Raw genomic sequence first — 21,006 nt, forward strand, 5'->3', positions numbered from 1 at the left:
ATACTTTATACTTCCAATATATATATATATATATATTTATATTTAAGTATATAATACAAAGTACATACAATCTTATTTTTATAAAAATTTAAAAATATTTTAGAATATAAAATTAATATATATTAATCAAAAATACTTCTAAAAAAATATATATATATATATATATATGTATTTTATGTATATATGTGTATATTTTTGGAAGTATAAAGAGAAGAGAAAAATGTATTATTTATGACAGTAATATTATGATTTCCGTTTGGGATCATAAAGATAAAAAGCTATCCTTAATGAATAACGAGAATTCGATACGAGAGCAAAACGAAAGCCAGGGAGATTCGGTATAAATAAAGATTACATTATCTCGTTGCTGTCACCAAAGACATACACTTGTTTCGTGCAGAGTCGCGGTAACTATTACTTCCCTGTTGCATTTAATGTCTCTAAAGGACATACTCACGCGGTTTCGATCTCGCGGTACAGTGCCACCCATTGTCTCGCTTTCTGTCTGGTACTTGTTTTCTTTTCCACTTCCTATTCCGTCTCTCTTCACTCGTAGCCGTCCTCTCCTCACTTGCCTCTTTCTCTCTCTATTTCTTCCACTTTTCGTTTCCTCTTTCTCTTTCTCCTTCTCTCCTCGTTACCATTTCTATGTCTGTCTCCCGGACGGAGGAAGGAAGCGCTCCAGGAAATTCATTTGCAGAGACGTGGCACCGCGTACAGCAAAACACGAATGATATATTTACATGGCGCCGAGGGAGAAACCGGGCGAGATGGATTTACTCGGGAAAGGTTTATCGAGCGTTACGCCAGAGGGGTAAGGGGACGGGGGAGGGGAGGAAACGCGAAATGTATTTTTTGAAAAGAACTCGCTAATCCACTCTCGAAGCCGCGCGGAAGTTCGTCCACAGTTTTTGCCCTCATCCGCCTCCGATGAATTCTCTCCCTAGCCGGGCTTTCGGGCGTGGCTGAAAAATGTGTGACGTGAGTTTGAACGCGACTTATTTCGACGCTCAACAGATCCCAGTTGTGACGTATATCATACAACTATTGCATACACAGAGAATACAACTTGTATACTAATATTTTTTTTATTTCGCATATCATGATATTAAATCATGCGTGAGTGAACTCAATTAAAATGTTACAAATATTACAAATTCGATAATACATTATTTACATACTTATTCACTTATAATCATAATTATATCTAGTGAAAAAGTTCATCACACGTAATACAAATAATATCTCAATATAATCTTATAGAGAGAAAAATTAAAATTTTTAATTATTTGTAAGATCTTTATTAATTCGACATTTTTTCATTAAATTAAGATTAATTAAAGTGAGTTGGTGATTCGTGAAGATTGAAATATAAAAGAAAAAAAAGTCCACCTTCCTGCTTTTTGTATACTTGAACGACATCGCGGAAGGAATCAATTTATTTTTCGCGTACTTATTTCACGCTCCGTATGCGAGCTGTAAGATTTTATGAAGAAAGAACGAGTATATCGATAATATCGGACCGTCTTTTATTACTCCGGAAGCTTTCGACAAGTCTCTCGTCGTTTATCTTGGCGTGTCAACTACAGTCGACGCTTATAGCCTGTCGTTTAATAATATACTTATCAATATTATGCCGCATATTTATCTCTAGAATAATCGCTATTGCATTTTATTGCATTTTATTGCATTTTATTGCTTGCTGCAATCGTGCCCGCGAGCCAATCGCCGACGATAAGGCGATGATGTTAAAAATCTTAGCAATAAATAAATTTTACGAATATATGTGTCATTATGTAGCTAAATAGCAAATACAATTCTAAATACATATCGGGCTTGATATGGTTTTCAAATTGTGCATTGGATAATTTTTCGAAGAAAATACTGTATACAGCTTATAGTGCGTTGTTGTCTTATCAGTTCAAAATTATTGTCACTTTCGAGACATACAGGTACATCTTAAGTTTTGCAATTTTCTGAGGGCAGAAATTGACGTGCGAAAGATTTTCTTTACAGTCTTTTGGGATCGAAATGTTAAAAGTATTTGAGTCAATTAACTTAGCTGGCTAAATTAATTCATCAGACTATTCATTTTCAACAATATCTATATATAAAATTATTTTCAACAATATCTATATAAAATAATATTCTTTATAAGATATTATTTATATCATAATGTCTCAAAATATGTGACGATAACTTGAAACTGAAGATAAAAGATAAAGGATGTTGCCTGTCAGTCAGATGAGCAACCGAGCTGGAAGATATTTCACTGCAAAAAAATCGCTCTCTTCTCATAATTTTTTCTACAAAAAATTAAATTAGATTCGTATACCGCATTACACTGGAAAGCAATTTGTCAGGATGTAACCGTGGGCTCTCTACATTCGCTAGAAGGTTCTCGACGGAGATTTGCAATGGAAACAGTAGAAACGGCCTTACATAGTCAGACGCGACGGGGTAAAGTTCGTTGTCGAAATTGCCCGAAGGGTCTCTCTCTCTCTCTCTCTCTCTCTCTCTCTCTCTCTCTCTCTCTCTCTATCGACCTTGTAAACGTACAGCGGGCATACGCGGGGGTGTCGGTATCTACGCTAAAATACGTAACGAGCTCTCTCTCCACGATTCGGCTCGCCTTAATTTACGCCTTAATTTCCCATGGCACCGCGAGTGCTCGCTCGAGTCGATTTCGCGGTTCGGGCAATCAACCTAAGGACGAGATTTCACGTACGGACGTACTGTTGTTGCGTCACGTAAGCTCATGTTTTGTCCTATTTATGTTATCGAACGGACAAGAATATAGTACGGCTATTATATATCCATTTACTACAATTTGTCAGATTCGAACCGTTCGAAGCAGATAAAGCATTTTACTGAAATTTATGATATATTGTGCTTTTTTATCCGGCGATTCGCATATAAAAATTATGCATTATTTTATGCATATATAATTCATAGATGAATAAATGATTAATATGCTCTACTAAGCAATATAAATCAATTGACAATTGAAAAGCTTCAATTATAAAGATTAAAAGATTCACATAGATCAGTGATAATTTTATCTACTTATATACGTATAATATAACATACATAAAGCGAGTGAGCTCGCGTGACGTGACGATAGCGTGCCCTTATTACCGCCGTGGTATCTCAGGGAGTCGATCATCGTTTTCGTACGCTTTCGCACGAACGATCTCTTTGAAACGAGACGGACGGATTTTGCAAACACCTCGGCGAAAGTTCAGACTCACGGTGATTAAGCGCAAACAGGAATCTCTTGATACAAGGTGGCGTGAGGTCGGTCAATCGTCTCGTCCTTCGTCTTCTCGTCACCGAGGGTAACTAACTAGTTCGTCACTCTGTCCACCTTTGGGACAGTGTGGCATTACATGCAACCGCAAGCCTCCACCACCATGTTCGGCAATGTTTTCTGGGTGATCGTATTGTTCCTGTCAATGTACACCATTTGAAGCGGAGCGAGCTGCGTTGGCGAACAGCACGGCACTATTTTGCTCCTCTGCTGGATCCCATCTTTGGTTAACAACCCCTGTAAGAAAAAGTGACATTTTTTAATCATTTGTGAGGATTGTGAGTGGAATGATTTTATGTCATTCATACGCGATTTTTCCAAATGACTTTTTAGGTCAAATTTAATCAAACTACGTGGAAATAGACTTAAAATTATAATAACAAATATTTTTATAGAACACATAAATATGATGAAAAGATTAGAATTATTTTATTTTTTTTTTGTTTTTGAATGTTTTTTAATATAATTTTTTTATAGAATAAAATAATTTCATTGATAAATCAGAAAAAATATGAATATAATTAAGATATACAGCTGCTCATTTAAGAGAGGTTTTTAAGAATTGCTTGAAATTAATTACAAATTTTATTTAATTTTTGCAATAATAAATTTGATAATCAATATTTTTCTTATTCAAAAAGATTCGTTATTAGAAGTTTGATTTTCAAAATTGAAATAAATTTTAATCATTTGTAGTACTCGGTGTTTTAATAATGTGACATTTTATGAGAATAAGCGAGTAGGAGAACGGATGGGAAGCAATAGAGAGCGAATACCGTTCTTCTCAGTCATCTATGGGCGACTGAATATAAGAAAATTATCTCCATTTCGCATATGCAAACGATATTTCTCGCGTCACGCTTCGTATATGGCAGAAAGCATAGACGTAAGTTAATGGGGTTTTACGTTGCGTGATAATGGAGTCTTAACGCCCCATTATCGTTACGAGTTGCAAACTATATTACCCACGTTATGTGCAGCGAGTATAACAAGAGTGCCTCCTCCCGACTTTTATTAACAATTAATGCGGGTAATAAAGGACGCGGTTATGCAGCACGATTATATTTTTTTTACGTTAAGTAAAGTATAAATTGGCCGTAAGAGACGTGAAAAAGAATTATTTTGCTTGGTGTGAATATTTTTTATAGAGAATTATAATAAAAGCTACGTGCGAAATTTATCTTTTCTTTAATGGCAAATTTTCGTATTAAAAAAACACAAAGATTATGAGAACATTTTAGATTAGTTCAAGCATTATTTTATTACTCATAAAAATACAATTTGTAAATAAAATTCTATTTAAGATAAAAAGGGGTGTAAGATATTAAAATAATTTTCTCGATAAAGCGAAATAAATATATTAATGCGGAATATTCTACAATTATTATCTTTCGAGATTATTATCGAAAAATTAATAAGTGCGATGTTTCGACATATGAGCAATGTTTATTATTGGCAATATGTTTTACGTAATGCGATATGATCGGCGATGAAGCCGCGGAGGAGCATGCGAAGAGACATGTAATTTTCGAAATAGCGAGAGACGCGCGCCGTCAGCGTTTCTCAACGTGCCACTTCTCTTTTCGCAAAGAAAATATAAAAAAACGAATATAAATCTCACACTGACGACACCGACGACACATTTTCTCCCGCAGCGCGATAATCGGTTGTTACGCATCTGCGCTCCGTACGATCTGACATGAGCGAGATAAGATTGCTACGTTATTTAAACATAGAACATGGTAGTTTTCCCCTTTTCTCTCTTGTTTCTTTGGAGCAATTATGAGCGCAAATTGTAACAATGTAGATAGGACAGAATAAGCAATAACATAATCACATAACTAATTACTATCCGAGAGTTCTTATCATTGTAAAGAGTATTGATACAGACAAGAATTAAGTAACAATTTTTGATGATAATAAGAGGAACTGAACGATATTATAAGATGAAAAAATATGTTAATAATGTTAAAATATAAGAGAAACAAAGAACGATATCTACAAGACGATATTTTTATAGATTTATGTAGCAAGTACACGGAAAAAATATTAGCTATCATTATATTTAAATTTTAGCTATCCTTATAACTACATCTGAAATTTAGTTATTATGAATAAATTAATACAATTGTCGCTCGTATATTGAAAACAAAGTGATAAATATAAGGCCAACTTATCGAGCTGAATATTCGAGATGTTCAGTCAACTACCATTTATTACATGTATAAATTATAAAACTACAGTCATTATATTAAAACTAACGCAAATTACAATCATTCTATAAACGTTTCGACCGCACGCGGTCTTCTTCAGTATAATTATTGAAATATAAATTCTTACAATTCACATAATATCGAAATTTAATTATAGTTATTCAGAATCAAGAGTTTTTGAGCAATTAACGCGTGTTTCAATCCGTCCTGTCCAACAATGTTCGCCTCGATATGATCCCTGATTTTGTTCAGATCTCGGATAGTTTCATCGTTAATATGCGAGAAATTAACCCGTTCCGTAGGCGCTGCGATTAATAAAAAATTACCGATCAACGTATGTCCAAATTATAATATGTATCCCCTACAATTGGTAGTATGCTTACCTATCATCGTTCTTCTTGACAATTTTGCTACTTATTAACAGTTATTAAGGATGACACATAACAAACCAACAATAAAGAAAGACAGCTTATTCTAAACTCTACTTGATCGGAGAGCGTGCGTGTTTATATATGATCTAATATCTATGTTTTACTCGTTAATGTCCTATTTGTCCTATTATTATTTCTTGTTCGCTAATATATCCAAAATATCAAAATACGACTCGCTAAGTAACTCAGTATCTTTGTTTAAATTTAGTCCATTTTTTTGTTCCTTGATATGTAGCATCTCAGAAATGAGTCTTTTATAATAATTATTTTCGTTGTCCATGATCTTAACATTGTCCCAATTAAAAGTATGATGTTCATTTATTATGTGTTCAGAAATTACTGAATGTTTCGTTGAGTCCAATCTAATATTATTTTTCCTTCCAAAAGCGTATGGATTACCTAAAATCCATAAGGAAAACTATCCAGTTAGAATCATAGTTTCATCGGTTGATACAGCTCTATACTCGCTGGCTTCGTTTTTACAAAACACCTTACGAACTAGCCTACCCAAAGCGAAAAGTCATATTAATAATAGTTTTGATTTGTACAGCATATTGTCTGGTAAAAAGATTGATGAGAATGATAGGATGTTTTCCTTGGATGTGGTGTCTTTGTTTACGAACGTTCCTCTGGATCTTGCGATTGACGGTATTAACGATAGATGGGATTACATTGGAATAAATACTAAAATACCGAAAAACGAATTTTTGGGGGGTATAAAATTCATATTGACTTCTACATATTTTACATTTGATGACATAATTTATAAACAGACGTTTGGGACCCCTATGGGGTCACCGTTATCACCAATTATTGCAGACCTGGTTATGCAAGATCTTGAGGATACAGTTCTCAAAGCGTTGAATTTGGAATGTTTGTTTTATTTTCGTTATGTGGATGACATAATAGTGGCCACCTCTATGACTAATATGACTCAGATTGTGAATAATTTTAACAACTATCATGAAAGACTTAAATTCACGGTCGAACAAGAGGTTAACCATAGCTTGAATTTCTTAGATTTATCACTTAAAATTATTAATAACAAAATATATATAGACTGGTATCAAAAAGAAACCTTCTCAGGAAGGACGTTATCATTTTATTCAAACCACCCATTATGCCACAAAATTGGAATAATATATAACCTTGTAGACAGATGTCTATTGCTATCACATCCACTATTTTTTAATAAAAATTTGGAGTTAATTATTAATATACTCAGAAGCAATGGTTACCCTCTTGATCTGATTTTTAACAAAATTAATCATCGGATAGAACACATCATATCTAAGGGGAGCATTATAGAGAGACAGGCCAACATAGAAAGAACAAAAAGTATAGGAAATGACTCGGTCAATAAAAAATTCTTTGTCATTCCGTATATAGATGGGATCTCAGAAATGATTGTTTCCTCGGTAAAAAATAAAAATTGTATGGTAGGGTATAGATGTCTCAACAAACTGGATAATATTATTAAAGCGCAGAAAGATAAAACTAAACATCCATGCAATTCGAATGTGGTTTATAAGATCAGTTGCAATAATTGTAATGCATCTTATGTAGGCCAAACAAAGAGGCAATTGCAGACGCGAATGAAAGAACATAAAAATAATATTAGATTGGACTCAACGAAACATTCAGTAATTTCTGAACACATAATAAATGAACATCATACTTTTAATTGGGACAATGTTAAGATCATGGACAACGAAAATAATTATTATAAAAGACTCATTTCTGAGATGCTACATATCAAGGAACAAAAAAATGGACTAAATTTAAACAAAGATACTGAGTTACTTAGCGAGTCGTATTTTGATATTTTGGATATATTAGCGAACAAGAAATAATAATAGGACAAATAGGACATTAACGAGTAAAACATAGATATTAGATCATATATAAACACGCACGCTCTCCGATCAAGTAGAGTTTAGAATAAGCTGTCTTTCTTTATTGTTGGTTTGTTATGTGTCATCCTTAATAACTGTTAATAAGTAGCAAAATTGTCAAGAAGAACGATGATAGGTAAGCATACTACCAATTGTAGGGGATACATATTATAGTTTGGACATACGTTGATCGGTAATTTTTTATTAATCGCAGCGCCTACGGAACGGGTTAATTTCTCGCATATTAACGATGAAACTATCCGAGATCTGAACAAAATCAGGGATCATATCGAGGCGAACATTGTTGGACAGGACGGATTGAAACACGCGTTAATTGCTCAAAAACTCTTGATTCTGAATAACTATAATTAAATTTCGATATTATGTGAATTGTAAGAATTTATATTTCAATAATTATACTGAAGAAGACCGCGTGCGGTCGAAACGTTTATAGAATGATTGTAATTTGCGTTAGTTTTAATATAATGACTGTAGTTTTATAATTTATACATGTAATAAATGGTAGTTGACTGAACATCTCGAATATTCAGCTCGATAAGTTGGCCTTATATTTATCACTTAGTTATTATGCCTAAATTTAACTATGGCAGCTAATATTTTTTAACTATAGTTTAACGAAGTATTCTCCGTTTAACTATAGTTAAAAAATATTAACTACCATTAGTAGGTATATGATAACTTTTTAGGTATAATATATAGGGACAGCTAAAATTTAGCTATGATGGATTAATATTTTTTTCCATATAGATTTTATTTAAAAAATTTCAAAATAAATATTTTGAATTTTAAGTACTTGTGTTCAACAAATTTAAATTTGTAAAAATATTATTGTATAAATTTGTAAAAATATATCACTCACACACAATATCACTAAATTAACTAAATCTAGTCAACTTGACGTATTAATGTCGTCAGTCATTAGTACTGTTTGGAGAAAAACATCTCCACTATGTTAAATTATTTTAAATTAAATTTACATGATTAAGCGTTATTAATTGAAGTTTTTGATCGACTGTCAAAACTGTGAGGAAGATAGTATTACACTCACCCTGATAACGTTGTTATAAGGTGAGGCGCTATTAGTTAAAGATGCTGCTGTGGAGCAGGACCCTCGGCAAAAGTATGCGTGATATCCGCTTGGATGTAAGATCCAGTCGCTCCAGCCGATGTCTCGAAAGTTTATATAGAGATCGTCTCGACAACAATCCTTCATCTGGGGCAGGCAATTCGAATTTCTCTTGAGCCTATTTCTCTGCGGCAACGGTGCTGTATGAATTACCAGGAACGGTTTCAGAGTCTGCTCGACGGACACCGGCGAAGTATCCTGAACGGTTGAGCAGGTGGTGCAAGTTATTTGAATGGCGTGATTCAGTCGGTGTCGATTTATCCATTTCTGCACTATGAATTTTATGTCCGTCTTTACCCAACCTTCTAGAAAAAAATTCAGGCTTCATAAAATTTTATGTGCTGACGGTTGCATGACGAATTGCAAAGAAATTCATTGCACATCACAAATTTGCTTATAAAAAATTTGGAAAATAAAGCTGCTTAATTTTTTCAATAATAGTTCTAATATAGAGGTTTTTTTGAACTTTTTAATTAATTATTGAATTATTTTAGAAAGCTGAATGACATTTTTTCAATATTATTAAATAATATTTTTCTAATGAAGACTTGAAGTTTACTGAAAAAATACTAATTAAAGTATTAATTAAATATTACTATTAAAAAATATTACATAGTAATAATTAATTAAAGTATTATAAAATTTAGTACAAAGTGTTAAATTATGTCAATTATTATAAAAGAAAAATGAAATTTCTATCTCTTTAATTTACGCAGACATTCAGTATAATAAATCATATTTACTTTGTGATAATTTACTTATACGATGCAAAAAGCAATATCACTATGTATAAATGTTTTGTGTAATGTTTTTTTTGCTTATTGTTTCCTCGGTCTAAAGTCCTTAATACCAGGGCTAAATAACAACTTTAACAATCTTCAACAGATAATAGGAACCAACTGTTATAATTGTCATAAATTCTTTTTCTTATGTTCCTCTTTATATTATATCCATTATTTGCTTCTCACGATTTTTAAATGCGACGTTCAAATCTTGTCGCACAAATTTTCGCACAAATAATAAATGTCCGCAAAATTTTAATTTAATTTCAACAATCGCATCTCGTAACTATAGATATTATAAATTGTTCCGCGATATGAGAAGATTATTTTTTGTCATTCGTATCAAATTTTCGATAAGGGATGAAATTGTGCACTGATTCGCAAGTGCTTGCAGTGTTGCGGGATAACGAAATTTCGTAGCGAAAGATTTCTATGCGACGTGAATTCGTGACTGATGGACGATGGGGGTTGAGAAAAGCAGGGAAATTCTATCCGACATTTACCCACCTTCGATATCGGTCTCGAAGATTGCCATGACGGTGTTCTTTTCGAAGCTGCCGCCCAGATCCCAGTGATCGAGCTCAGATAGAACGAAAGTCTGCTTGAGCTCATCATCGTTTTCGACCTGTTCCTTGTAGAACCAGAGTTCCGCCGAAGTCACGGCGACGTATAGCATCTCGTTCGGAAGGTAAAACGTGAAACCGGCCGCCGCGTGGAAACTTGTTATGTGATTCGAATTCGGACGGTATTTTGTTGGATCGGTTACACCTGTAACACACGCGAAATCGTCGGATTTTGATCATTTTTTTAAAGAGAGCTTGACTACGAGATTTTACGCAAAGGGGTTGAAAAAAATCCGATCGTAGATGAATTGACCTTTCTTGCCAAATTCTTTTTTGACACTTTAGTTTTTATATTTAAATGTAGAAAATGATTTATTTTAAACGCGATATATTTATATAAAAAATGTTTTATTACAAAATAAAATAGGAAAAATAGTAAAAATATAAATTAAAAAATTATGAATAGCAAATCCTTGAATTTCATTTGCTAATTCAAGAATATGTCTTATTTAGAAGAATAGCAAATATACACTTATTTTACATAAAAATAGAGCATGGGAGGGAAATTTATTTTTTAAAAAAGAAACGATAGGTATGTGCTATTTTACTTTTTATACTATCAATAATTTTAATATTCCGCATTTGACTTGCGAACATCAGATAGCTATCCGGTTGCTCCTACTCTATGACGAACATGTATTTGCGGGCTATCCTATTACAAATTAATTTAGTATGCCAACGAACGACATTGAAGACTCAGTTATTCGAGACTTTTGAAAGTACGCCTTTGGCGCGCGATCGGTCTGTAATTTACGGGGATACTCGAAGCAAGCCTCAAATGGAACCACAATTATCTGGAAAAGTGCGCTTTAAAAGGCCCTCGTAGCCCCGGGACAAAGTGCGGCACAGGATATTTCTGAGCGAGTATGTGCGTTAAGTGAGTGTGAAGTTAAACAGAACATTGGTAATCGAATCATCCACGTGCGATGAACAAAAATTTATTATTATAAAGAATTATGCAGTGAAAAACAGGACATTTAAAAATTATTCTTGACTATATTGATATATTTATGCTTTCTACATACATATTTATAGATTTAGGATTATTACAACAGAGTTCTGTTGAAAGTTTCAAATTAGCAATTTCAAGTTATTTAAAAAAATCCTTGATATTATAGATCGCTGCTTTAAATTTTTAAATAAAATTAAAATCATGGACACAAAAAACGGCTTTTCAACTTTTGATCGACACCGATTTCCGTAACGATCCTGCGATATAACGCGCTATCAAGCGCATTGAAATTATTTCCGAGTGGATTCTTGGCCGATCAGCGCGCCGCGTCCGATTGATCGCCACTTTCGTATGATTTATAGCCAAGAATTATGCAAGGCCAGGCATTAGAGCGAAACCATACCGTTTCATAACACGTGCCAAACGTCAGCAGCAGTATATCCGCATCCGCATCGTATTTTTGTCGGTGTACACCACGCATTTTTCTCATCCGCTTGATACACATGTGTTTATTGCATCCGTTGATATGAGAATAATATTTACATATTTTGTAAACATGCACGAATTTTTTTCCTCCCAATAAATCCTCTAGTTAAAAAAAACTAATTTTACAAATTATTAAATATAAATAATTTTTGGAAATAGTAATACCTATATATATATATATATATATATATATATATATATATATATATATATATATATTATAGAATAGAATTTCGAATTTTCTCTTAAGACGTTGGGGCCACCCGGAACGTAAACAACTTTCTCAAGCCGGTGAAAGTGCAATCATGCAAGCGATGCAAATGATCAATAATAATGCAAATTACAACATAATAATCGAATGATTAATAAAGATTTGATCAAGCGCAACAATAATGTTACCTTTATTACTCTTTATACATATTATCGGCATTAGAACTCTTAATTGATATGACAGAATTCCAGGAAATATTCAAAGATTATTGTACCGTATATGACATCTCGTGAAACGTTAAAAATTTGCTCAGGTTTTCCCTCGAAACTCATAAGTTTTATATTTACACATGCGATTTCCGGGTCGAGATATTTGCGGAACGGATTGCGATATATCTTCGGGATATACTCGAACTACTTTCCGATGTCGTGAATTCGACAGCGCGATGAACACTTCCGGTTCGCTGATCTCGACCGCATCATCGTAATCTACAGCTCTTGCGCTGCAATCGTTGAGGGTTAACGAGGCCGAATGTTCCGCGCCGATATTACGACTTACATACGCGTATGCATGTGGTGCACGTTGCGGATTTGTGTCGGAATTAGATAAAAAGAGAATTCGGCTACGCCGGATAGGTTTGTGTAATTTTTGTGCTGGAGAGAGGAAGATATAAAATACGTACGTATATACAGGGTTTGTCCGGAAAGTAATGCGTCGCATTTTTTTAAAAAAGAATTTATTGATCGCATAGGTAAAACAACTTAAAATTGTTCGAAATATGACCCTTCTGCGTCAATACATTTTTGCCAACGCGATTTCCATGCGTCATAAGATTTCTGGAACTCCTTGACTGGGATGCTGTTCAGGGAGGCCGTCGAAGTAGCTTGTACGTTGTCAACCGACTCGAGCTGTTGTCCTTTGAGCTCCCTTTTCAGCCGAGGAAATAAAAAAAAGAAATTGGGATTATCTGCACAGAGTTGCTTGAGTTCTTCACAAACTTCCACTCGGTGTTGCTTTTGCGCATCGGTCAACACTCTGGGCACAAGTTTTGCGCAAATCTTCCGCATGGCCAAGTCTTCCGATACAATCTCGTGAACAATCGTTTTCGGCAAGTTCAATAATTCCGACATTAAGCGAACATTCATTCGACGGTCTGAATTCAATAATTGGCGCACACGAGTCACATTGTCGTCCGTTCGCGATGTTGACGGGCGTCCTGCGCGGGCCTCGTCGGCGACCTCCTTCCGACCTTCTCTAAACATCTTGTGCCATCTGTTTGACTGCGATTTGGAAAGGCAATCGTCCCCGAAAACTTTCTTGAGCATTTCAAAAGTTTCCAGCGGCGTCTTGTCCAGCTTCACGCAAAACTTTATCGCATAGCGTTGCTCTATCGTTCTCTCCATCACAAGTTCGACGCGACCACTAAGCAGAGGTTCACAGAATAAGCCGTCCTAACCCTCCAAGCGCATGGAAACAATTGAGCGACCTACCGTTGGAAAGCTAAGGGTACCCCCCTTCCTCCCCAACCGGTCCCATCGCTCTGCGATGTATAGTCGCGTCACAAAAAAATGCGACGCATTACTTTCCGGACAAACCCTGTATAGTGTCGTCTCATATTGGATGCCAACGGCTGCAGGCTACAGTTAACATCATATGCCTATATCACGAGCATAGAGAAATGCAATTATATATTTCTCTGTTTTTTTAAGTCTAATATTATTGCGAATTTGAATCTAGAAAACATTGGTTCGCAAATTGTAAATAGAGAGGTCGCAAATTAATTTTGAAACTTCCCTTTTAAATTTTATTAAGTTTAATTTTACTAGAAACTAGAGAATTCAATAAAACGTGACGTTTGAAAAATTAAAACTTGTTTGTTAACAAATGATTATAAAAATAGTTATAAAAAAGAAGAGAAAAAACATTTACGCAAAATTGAAGCGAGATTATAAGAGCATGAAAAGATGTAGATCTTCTTCCCGTGTAAGTTCAATTGACATAACACAAACTGTAGAATGATTTGAGATTGACAACTGTAAAAATTTGTGAAATTGACATATTGATTGTTATTTGAGAAATCTAAAAAGATATTATAATAATAGGATCAAGGTTTTTGTTAAAAAGTTACAATCGCGTGCGCGAGAAACACTGCATAAGAAGCGTGAAAAGAAAATTTGGAGCACTAATATTTAACATATTCATGCAGTCGATGAACGATTATATTATCGTATTTTTACGTTCCGTTACAAGTACAAGAAATTATGTGTCCGTAAATTATGCAGTCGTTGTGAATAAAATCGCATGACGCGGTAAAATGTCAAAATGGAAACAGCTGATTTTAAATGTAAAAACTTTCGCGTGACATATAAAGTCCGTAGCTCAAAAATTCTCTTTGTATCTAATTTCGACACGTATATGTATCTTTATCGTCTATTATTTTTAATTGTCGTGGTAGAAACGTAAGCGAAAAGTTTGTCCACTCATTCGATTTTTTATTGTTCATTTTTTTTCTCTTATGCGTTCGAGAGAATCCTGAAATAATAGGACTCCGCGAGCCATTAACGAGAAAGGTTTTCTCCTGACTTTAAGAAATTCGTTTCGAACACGTCGAAAATGATTCACACGGGCGATTAAAATGTCGGGAGCGTGATTTTGCGTCGTAATTCGAGGTAAATTTCCGCCGCGCCGCCGGGATTCATACGTGCGTCGTTCGCGCGGTTTCCGTATTTGCATCGCCGCGGAAAATTTGAAATTCATGGTCCCAGTCGGTCGTCCTCTATCCAGAAGTACCGTGCCGCGAGAGAGAAACGCCGTCATTGTTACCGGTTCTCGTTTATTTCGAGGGAGCCGTGCAATTACGCAATATTCATATCCCCGCCGGTGTTTCTCGTCTGGCTGGCCAAGAAGAGGTTGTCGAGAGGAACGGCCAGCCAGCTGTACGTAAAAAGAAAGAAACGAGCTTCTCGGTGAGGTGAGCTTTCGATGCAAGACGGTCAGCTTCGCGTATGAATATGCTGGATGTGCACGAATGTAAAATTGAATGCTAGATGATTACGCAGAAAATGTAATATACAGTCTCGCAGTAACTTAGAGGAAAAATCACTTAAAAGAAATTCAAATCCAGAGCTTTTAAATTTTTGTAATTTTGCAATAATTATCTTTGCTCTAATATTAGCGGTTAATCACGAAAATAATATTTTTTTATTATATTTTTATTTTCTAAACATTATATAGAACAATTATGTAAATGAAAAGTTATATGTATACGTAAGTTTATTTATTAATTTAAAATAATTTATTACTTGCGGAACGCATATTCTTGCAACTCATTATAATTTTTCAAATTTTCTCGTCGTATCGATCAAGTACTTGGATATATTTCTGGCACAATAGTTCATTTACAGATTCACTTCATCTAAAGCTCCCTCGAAAAAGCGCGCACACTCGATATTCATTTTATTTCGCGTTCGAGCACTCAGAGCCTAAGTCTATACTATGAGAATGACGTTCGCTCAATATTCGCGAATGACGCGTATTTTCTCACGAGTTATTCATTCTTCACTTTTTCCGTATTTATACATCGAGCTTGAATATCTGTTCATTAGCAATCTGCGTATGGTCGAATATTTTTGCGCAACAACCTACATGTAACTACGCAATCAAAAAATATTTTTAAGATCTTCTTCCATAAATTCGTACTTAGTATTTAATATTTCAAGACGGGAGAGATGTGTGATAAATTCTCTTCTATAATTTTCTTATCACTATCTTTTTTTATCAAATATTAAACATAAACATGAGATAGTAAAAACATAAGATTTATCAAAATAATTTTTTTAGTTAGTCAAGTACGTTATAATTGCCTTAACACTCTTACTGCAATAAAATAGATTTGCATTACATACACACATACTTTTTCAGAATCTTTTTCGGGTGGGAGAATATTAGAATATGATATATATACAGGGTGTTCGGTAACTAACGGACCAACGATCACAAATGGATTCTTTGGTCAATTTGAGAACGATTTTTCCTCAGCGAAAATGTCAAAAAAGGTCATCATTTTTTACAACTTTCCAATATTTGTCATTATGTATCTTTATAACTAAGCCTCAAATTAAAATTGTATTATAGTAAACTCTACCTGAAATTAACTGAAGAATGTAATTATGTTAGACTTTGAACTCCAAAACGTTTAGTTTTCAAAAAACCCATTTTTTTCAATCGCTTATAACTCGAAAATTATTGACTTCTCAACATTTTTGCTGAGGAAAAATCATCATCTTTTCACCTACCCTACAACTCCTCAACGGTTGGCACCGGAGTTCCCGAACACCCTGTATATATATATATATATATTATTATTATTATTATTTCAAATAGTTTCTTTCCTTATAACTAATTCCAAGATTAAAATGAATAATTAACGAATTAAATATCGAATCATCACTTGAACTCGTGAAAATCGTACCTTCGGTTGGAAATACGATGACTTGGTCGGTTTTCCCGTAGAAGTGTTCCGCCGGTTTTTCCGGCTCGGGCGCTCCGGGTCGAAGTTCGAGCACATTGCCGTTTATCAAAGGCTTCGGCAAGGTCGACAGCGGCATCGAGACCTCGGGCGGCTTCGACAGCCGCAGCTTCTTCAGGATCTGCTGCTTCACGTACTCCACTCTCAGCTCGGTCAAGTACGGGTTGGGATCGATCACGTTGACCTTATTCTGCTCGCAGCCGGCGCAGTCGTTTTCGTTGCTAGTCGACGATTCGGAATGAGGGAGGAAAGTATACCACACTTTCATCAATGGGTTGGTCATCTTCGACCAGTTCGCCACGTTGCCGCTCGCAAAGAAGATAACAAATATTACGAGTAGACGCATTTTTTTTCAAAGTTGTTTGCTAAGAAACTTTAAAATAATAAGCGCGATGTACCGCACAAAATGTATCTTTTTTCTATTTTAACAAGACACTATTTACGGAATAATACATAATTATCTTTTATTATTCACCACCGTTAACGCGCGAATTCACGAATTTGGTCGACACTAGCAATTCCGGAGATGACTTTAACAAGTTTTCAAAGCTTGACGAGTTCAAAGTTATCTGAAGAGGTCTGTGTCGGATTGTGCGTGACAGCTTATTTAGGCGATATATATTTATTTTTGTAAATATTCTAATTTTTTGAGCTCTCGAGGATTGTCTGACAAGGTTTTCCTTTCTCTTTCTCTCTTTGTTGTTTTATTCGTCTTGTGTCGCTCGGGAAAGATAGATTATTAAAATATTTACAGACACTGGTATAATAGAATTGAAGATAAAGTTAGCCTGTTATTGCCGCACATTAAAAATCAGTATCGTAATAAACGCAATTAAATAATCACAATTTAGATAGCGATCGATTTAAATCACTTCTTCTTTAATTGTCCTTCTTTCTTAGTCGATTTTAACAATATTCTGGTGGTAATGTTTTTTTCGGTCTAACTGACAGTATTTTGTCAAAATTAAATTTAATAAATGCCGAATTTAATCGGCAGTTTATACTTAGCGACATTCAGCGACCTTTATACATCTTCGAGAAGGTGTCTTTTTCGATTTTTAATCCTAAAAATTATATGAATCTTCTGTCGGACTGCTTCGATGCATGGATTTATTTCGCACGAATTTATATTCGTATATAATTTTCACAATCGATTAAATCATTTGAATCGAGACAATCTTCTAAGAATCCTTTTTCCTTTTAGAAATTCCAGTGATACTCGTACAATTTGCGTAATAATATATCAATATTATTGACAAAAACTGCAGCAGGTTAGGCGGGTCACTACAATCAGCTAGTCGATATCTCGCGAGATTGCGATTGCTGCTTCATTCTTCTTCTTTCTTTAAGCACTGTTATATTTCTGCATTATAAATATCAACCTGCGGAGTCGGCAGCGATTTTGATGCGAACGTAAGGAAAGGTCGACATCCGATCGATTCTCGAGGACGATTTTCCGCCGGGTTGACCGACGTCTTCAACGACGCGTTCACGGAGACTGGAGGTGAATCGTTACGATGATCCGGTGATGTAGTTGAGTCTGCAGAGGCTTCATGAACTTTGCTCTACAGCCGCCGGGACCAATACGGGGGCGAGAGCGAGGCTGATATCACAGCAGAAGCACGCGCCGCGAACATGCTGCCGATGGAATGAGTGGTCCATTGGCGGTTCCTGAAATCTCCAATCTGTCGTTAGTAGGTTGGAGTTTATCGTCGCTCTGGTGGAAGGTGTTTGGTTCGTTGATTGGCATCTTGCTGAACCATAATAGATTCTTTCTCTCGATCAAATCAATGTAGTTCTTTGATATTACAAGGCGTACAGCAATGTGATGAAATGTTTTCCATTTCTTTCGTGAATTATTTGGAGAGCATATATCTGCGAAATTACTGTGTAAACATTCATTTATATCTAATTTTTTTAACGTATATTCAGATTTGAACAGGATTAGTAAGAACCAGGTACATACATTAGGTGAAATTAAATTAATTTTAAATTCTTTTATATTTATTTTTCTGTTTCGGATATCGTTCGCAACATATTGAAGGAGAGAAAGGGAGAATAACATCCTGGTTCGCAATAAATAAATAATAGTACTGGTTTAACAATACTCTATTATACTGTAAAAACTATAAGCAAGAGTATTATTTGTTTATTGTGGAGGTCAGGACATTCGCCTCATGTTCTTGCTCCGCTTTGATATGCTAAAAATGGTCCAAAGGTAGAGCCGAAACGTTCAAAATAAGTATAGAAGAATTTAAAAATAATGTTGTTATTAATGTATCTAATATCTGTGTATCTGGCTCTTATTAGTCTCTTTTTATACCTGAATTTATATTTATATATCAGAGCCTTTCTGTTTACTTTTTTCAACAGATAAAATTAATTTCTCTCTCATAAAAAAAATTATTAAAGAAATTTTTTATTTATAGATTTATTAAAAGATAAAATTAATGTTTATTAATATTTATTTAAAATTAAAATCTATTAAATATAATCAATAGCTAATTAATTTCAATTTTATTTATTTTTCTTTAATATCTTTATTATTGGTTTTATTTTATTTTTATAATTTGTTGCTGCGTAAAGTCATGTATAATGATTCAAAAATAATTTTTGAGATTATAACTATTCCTATCTTTTTGGAATTTGAATAGTTACAAAATGACGGATATTCATATCTCTTGATTTGAGTGCGCTTATAAGGCGAATGTTTACCGCAAAAAGACTAACATACGCTTCGTCGTAGATTAGTGTCAGCATTTCTTTGAGCTGAGGCCTGCAATTCGCGGTTCATCGGAGCGCTCGCGTCGTCTCTCATGGAAGATGACCCATCTCGTTGACCCGGAAACGCCGAATATTTATCTCTCTTTTCTTTTTTGGGACATGTACAAGCATATTGAAAAGATGCGACGAATGCTTATTGAGGCGCCAAGATTATTTATTTATCGAATACCGTGAGTTGCGATTTCTTTCGATAGCGCCACTTTGCTGGGAAATACTGCAGCGTGAAATACTCTTGTGCCTCGTGCCTTTAGTTTAATCAATTATGCGATAACGGTTTGCAAAAAGAGTAGCATTTGCAAAGATATACTGCACTAAGCGCCTTAACATTTTTTTTACTGTTTGTTATTAATGATTGTAATGGAAGCAACTTTTGCTACGCGCGTGCATCGTATTTCGACATTTGAGCGTGGCTTTTTTCTCTCGTTCTCGTTTCGTTAACTCATCGGACTTTATGGTTCGCAAATTGTGGCCCAGCGCGCTGAATTATTCTATAATTTGTGCTGGGTATGGCGCGTGTAATCAGCAGTTCGTGCACGTTGCGCTCATTTGCAGAATCGCGGCGTTTGTTTACGTTATCTTATTATCGGTATTATTAAATATGTAATTTTTCGAACTGATTTACGCGTGTACGTAATGTTATCATTCAACTATAATAATATTTTATGTTTATCGTTTCATAAAAGAAAAAAAATATGCTCTACTCTCTATTTTATAAACCACAATATAGCAACGTGACAAATAATATTGATAAAGTATTGACTGTGCTTCTATATGTACATATACACGCATATATAAAAATAAATTAATAATTCTTTTTATATTTTTTGAATTATATCATTTATGTTACATATTACAGATATAGATTGTGGGTAAAAAAATAAAAAAGTTTCAATTTTTAAAACGTACATCATTCTTCTTGATTAAAAAAATATATTTATAGATTTAATTATAACATACAAGAAATATTTGAATATTTGCAAATATAATGAATATTTTTATATTTTTTATATCTTTTTTACTTTACACATATGTTTATATAGAGATTTTTTGTTATACAAACTGTATTTCTAATAAATATAACAAGTTCGTTCCTTGAGTTGTCGGATTATACGATATATACGCGAGTTTAACAATGAACGAGGAAGTAGAAATTGTGTCGGTTGAATCTTTTGTCGCAAACTTTCCGGAGAATTTAATTTCCGTTGCGTGTAACGAGAACGATCCGCGGTGTTTAATGCGATGTCGGCAAAGGTGGTGGATTTGACGCAAACCAATGACAACGTGAAACTTTATTGTTGCGTAGGCGACAGTAATTTAAAATCACTGTCTGTTACGGGCCGACGCCTTTGTATAATGAATAACGAAGCGATAATAAGCAATGGAATAACTGAATTACAGGCTTGCTCGACTATTTTGCGTAGCAGATGAAAAATTGATCGTTTTACGCGATACACACAGAATCTAGGGTCTTTAAATAAAAAAAAACATCAAACTAAAATTATTTTTGCATTGTTTTGAACGAGTAAAAAAATAAATACATATATAAAACTCTAACAAAATTATTAGATACATTGCATATTTTATTCTATATCAATTTCAAGAATTTTTGTACACTGTAGATAATTAACTCTTAAAATAATAAAA

General features: G+C 34.3%; 1 protein-coding gene and 1 long non-coding RNA gene across 3 annotated transcripts; both read right to left on the bottom strand.

Annotated features, from left to right (window-relative positions):
- Window positions 1-1,080: 1,080 nt before the first annotated feature.
- Window positions 1,081-18,143, bottom strand: daw (activin beta chain dawdle). 2 transcript variants are annotated; one of them, XM_029310351.2, is made up of 4 exons: window positions 16,522-18,143; window positions 10,286-10,546; window positions 8,919-9,298; window positions 1,081-3,547 (listed from the first exon to the last, which is right to left on the bottom strand). In XM_029310351.2, exons 1-4 carry the CDS (start codon window positions 16,922-16,924, stop codon window positions 3,386-3,388), a joined length of 1,206 nt encoding a protein of 401 aa, XP_029166184.2. In that variant the 5' UTR covers window positions 16,925-18,143; the 3' UTR covers window positions 1,081-3,385. The 2 variants fall into 2 exon arrangements, with proteins under 2 accessions (XP_029166184.2, XP_029166183.2); XM_029310350.2 differs by having other exon boundaries at window positions 8,919-9,301.
- LOC146721316 (uncharacterized) lies at window positions 13,326-13,704 on the bottom strand. The gene is made up of 2 exons (XR_014925721.1): window positions 13,541-13,704; window positions 13,326-13,472 (listed from the first exon to the last, which is right to left on the bottom strand). It is a non-coding gene; the product is annotated as an uncharacterized LOC146721316 (long non-coding RNA).
- Window positions 18,144-21,006: the final 2,863 nt, after the last annotated feature.

This window comes from Nylanderia fulva, unplaced genomic scaffold (genome assembly GCF_048542155.1).
Source record: "Nylanderia fulva isolate GAGA-0341 unplaced genomic scaffold, ASM4854215v1 Scaffold50, whole genome shotgun sequence".
Classification (NCBI taxonomy): Eukaryota; Metazoa; Arthropoda; class Insecta; order Hymenoptera; family Formicidae; genus Nylanderia; species Nylanderia fulva.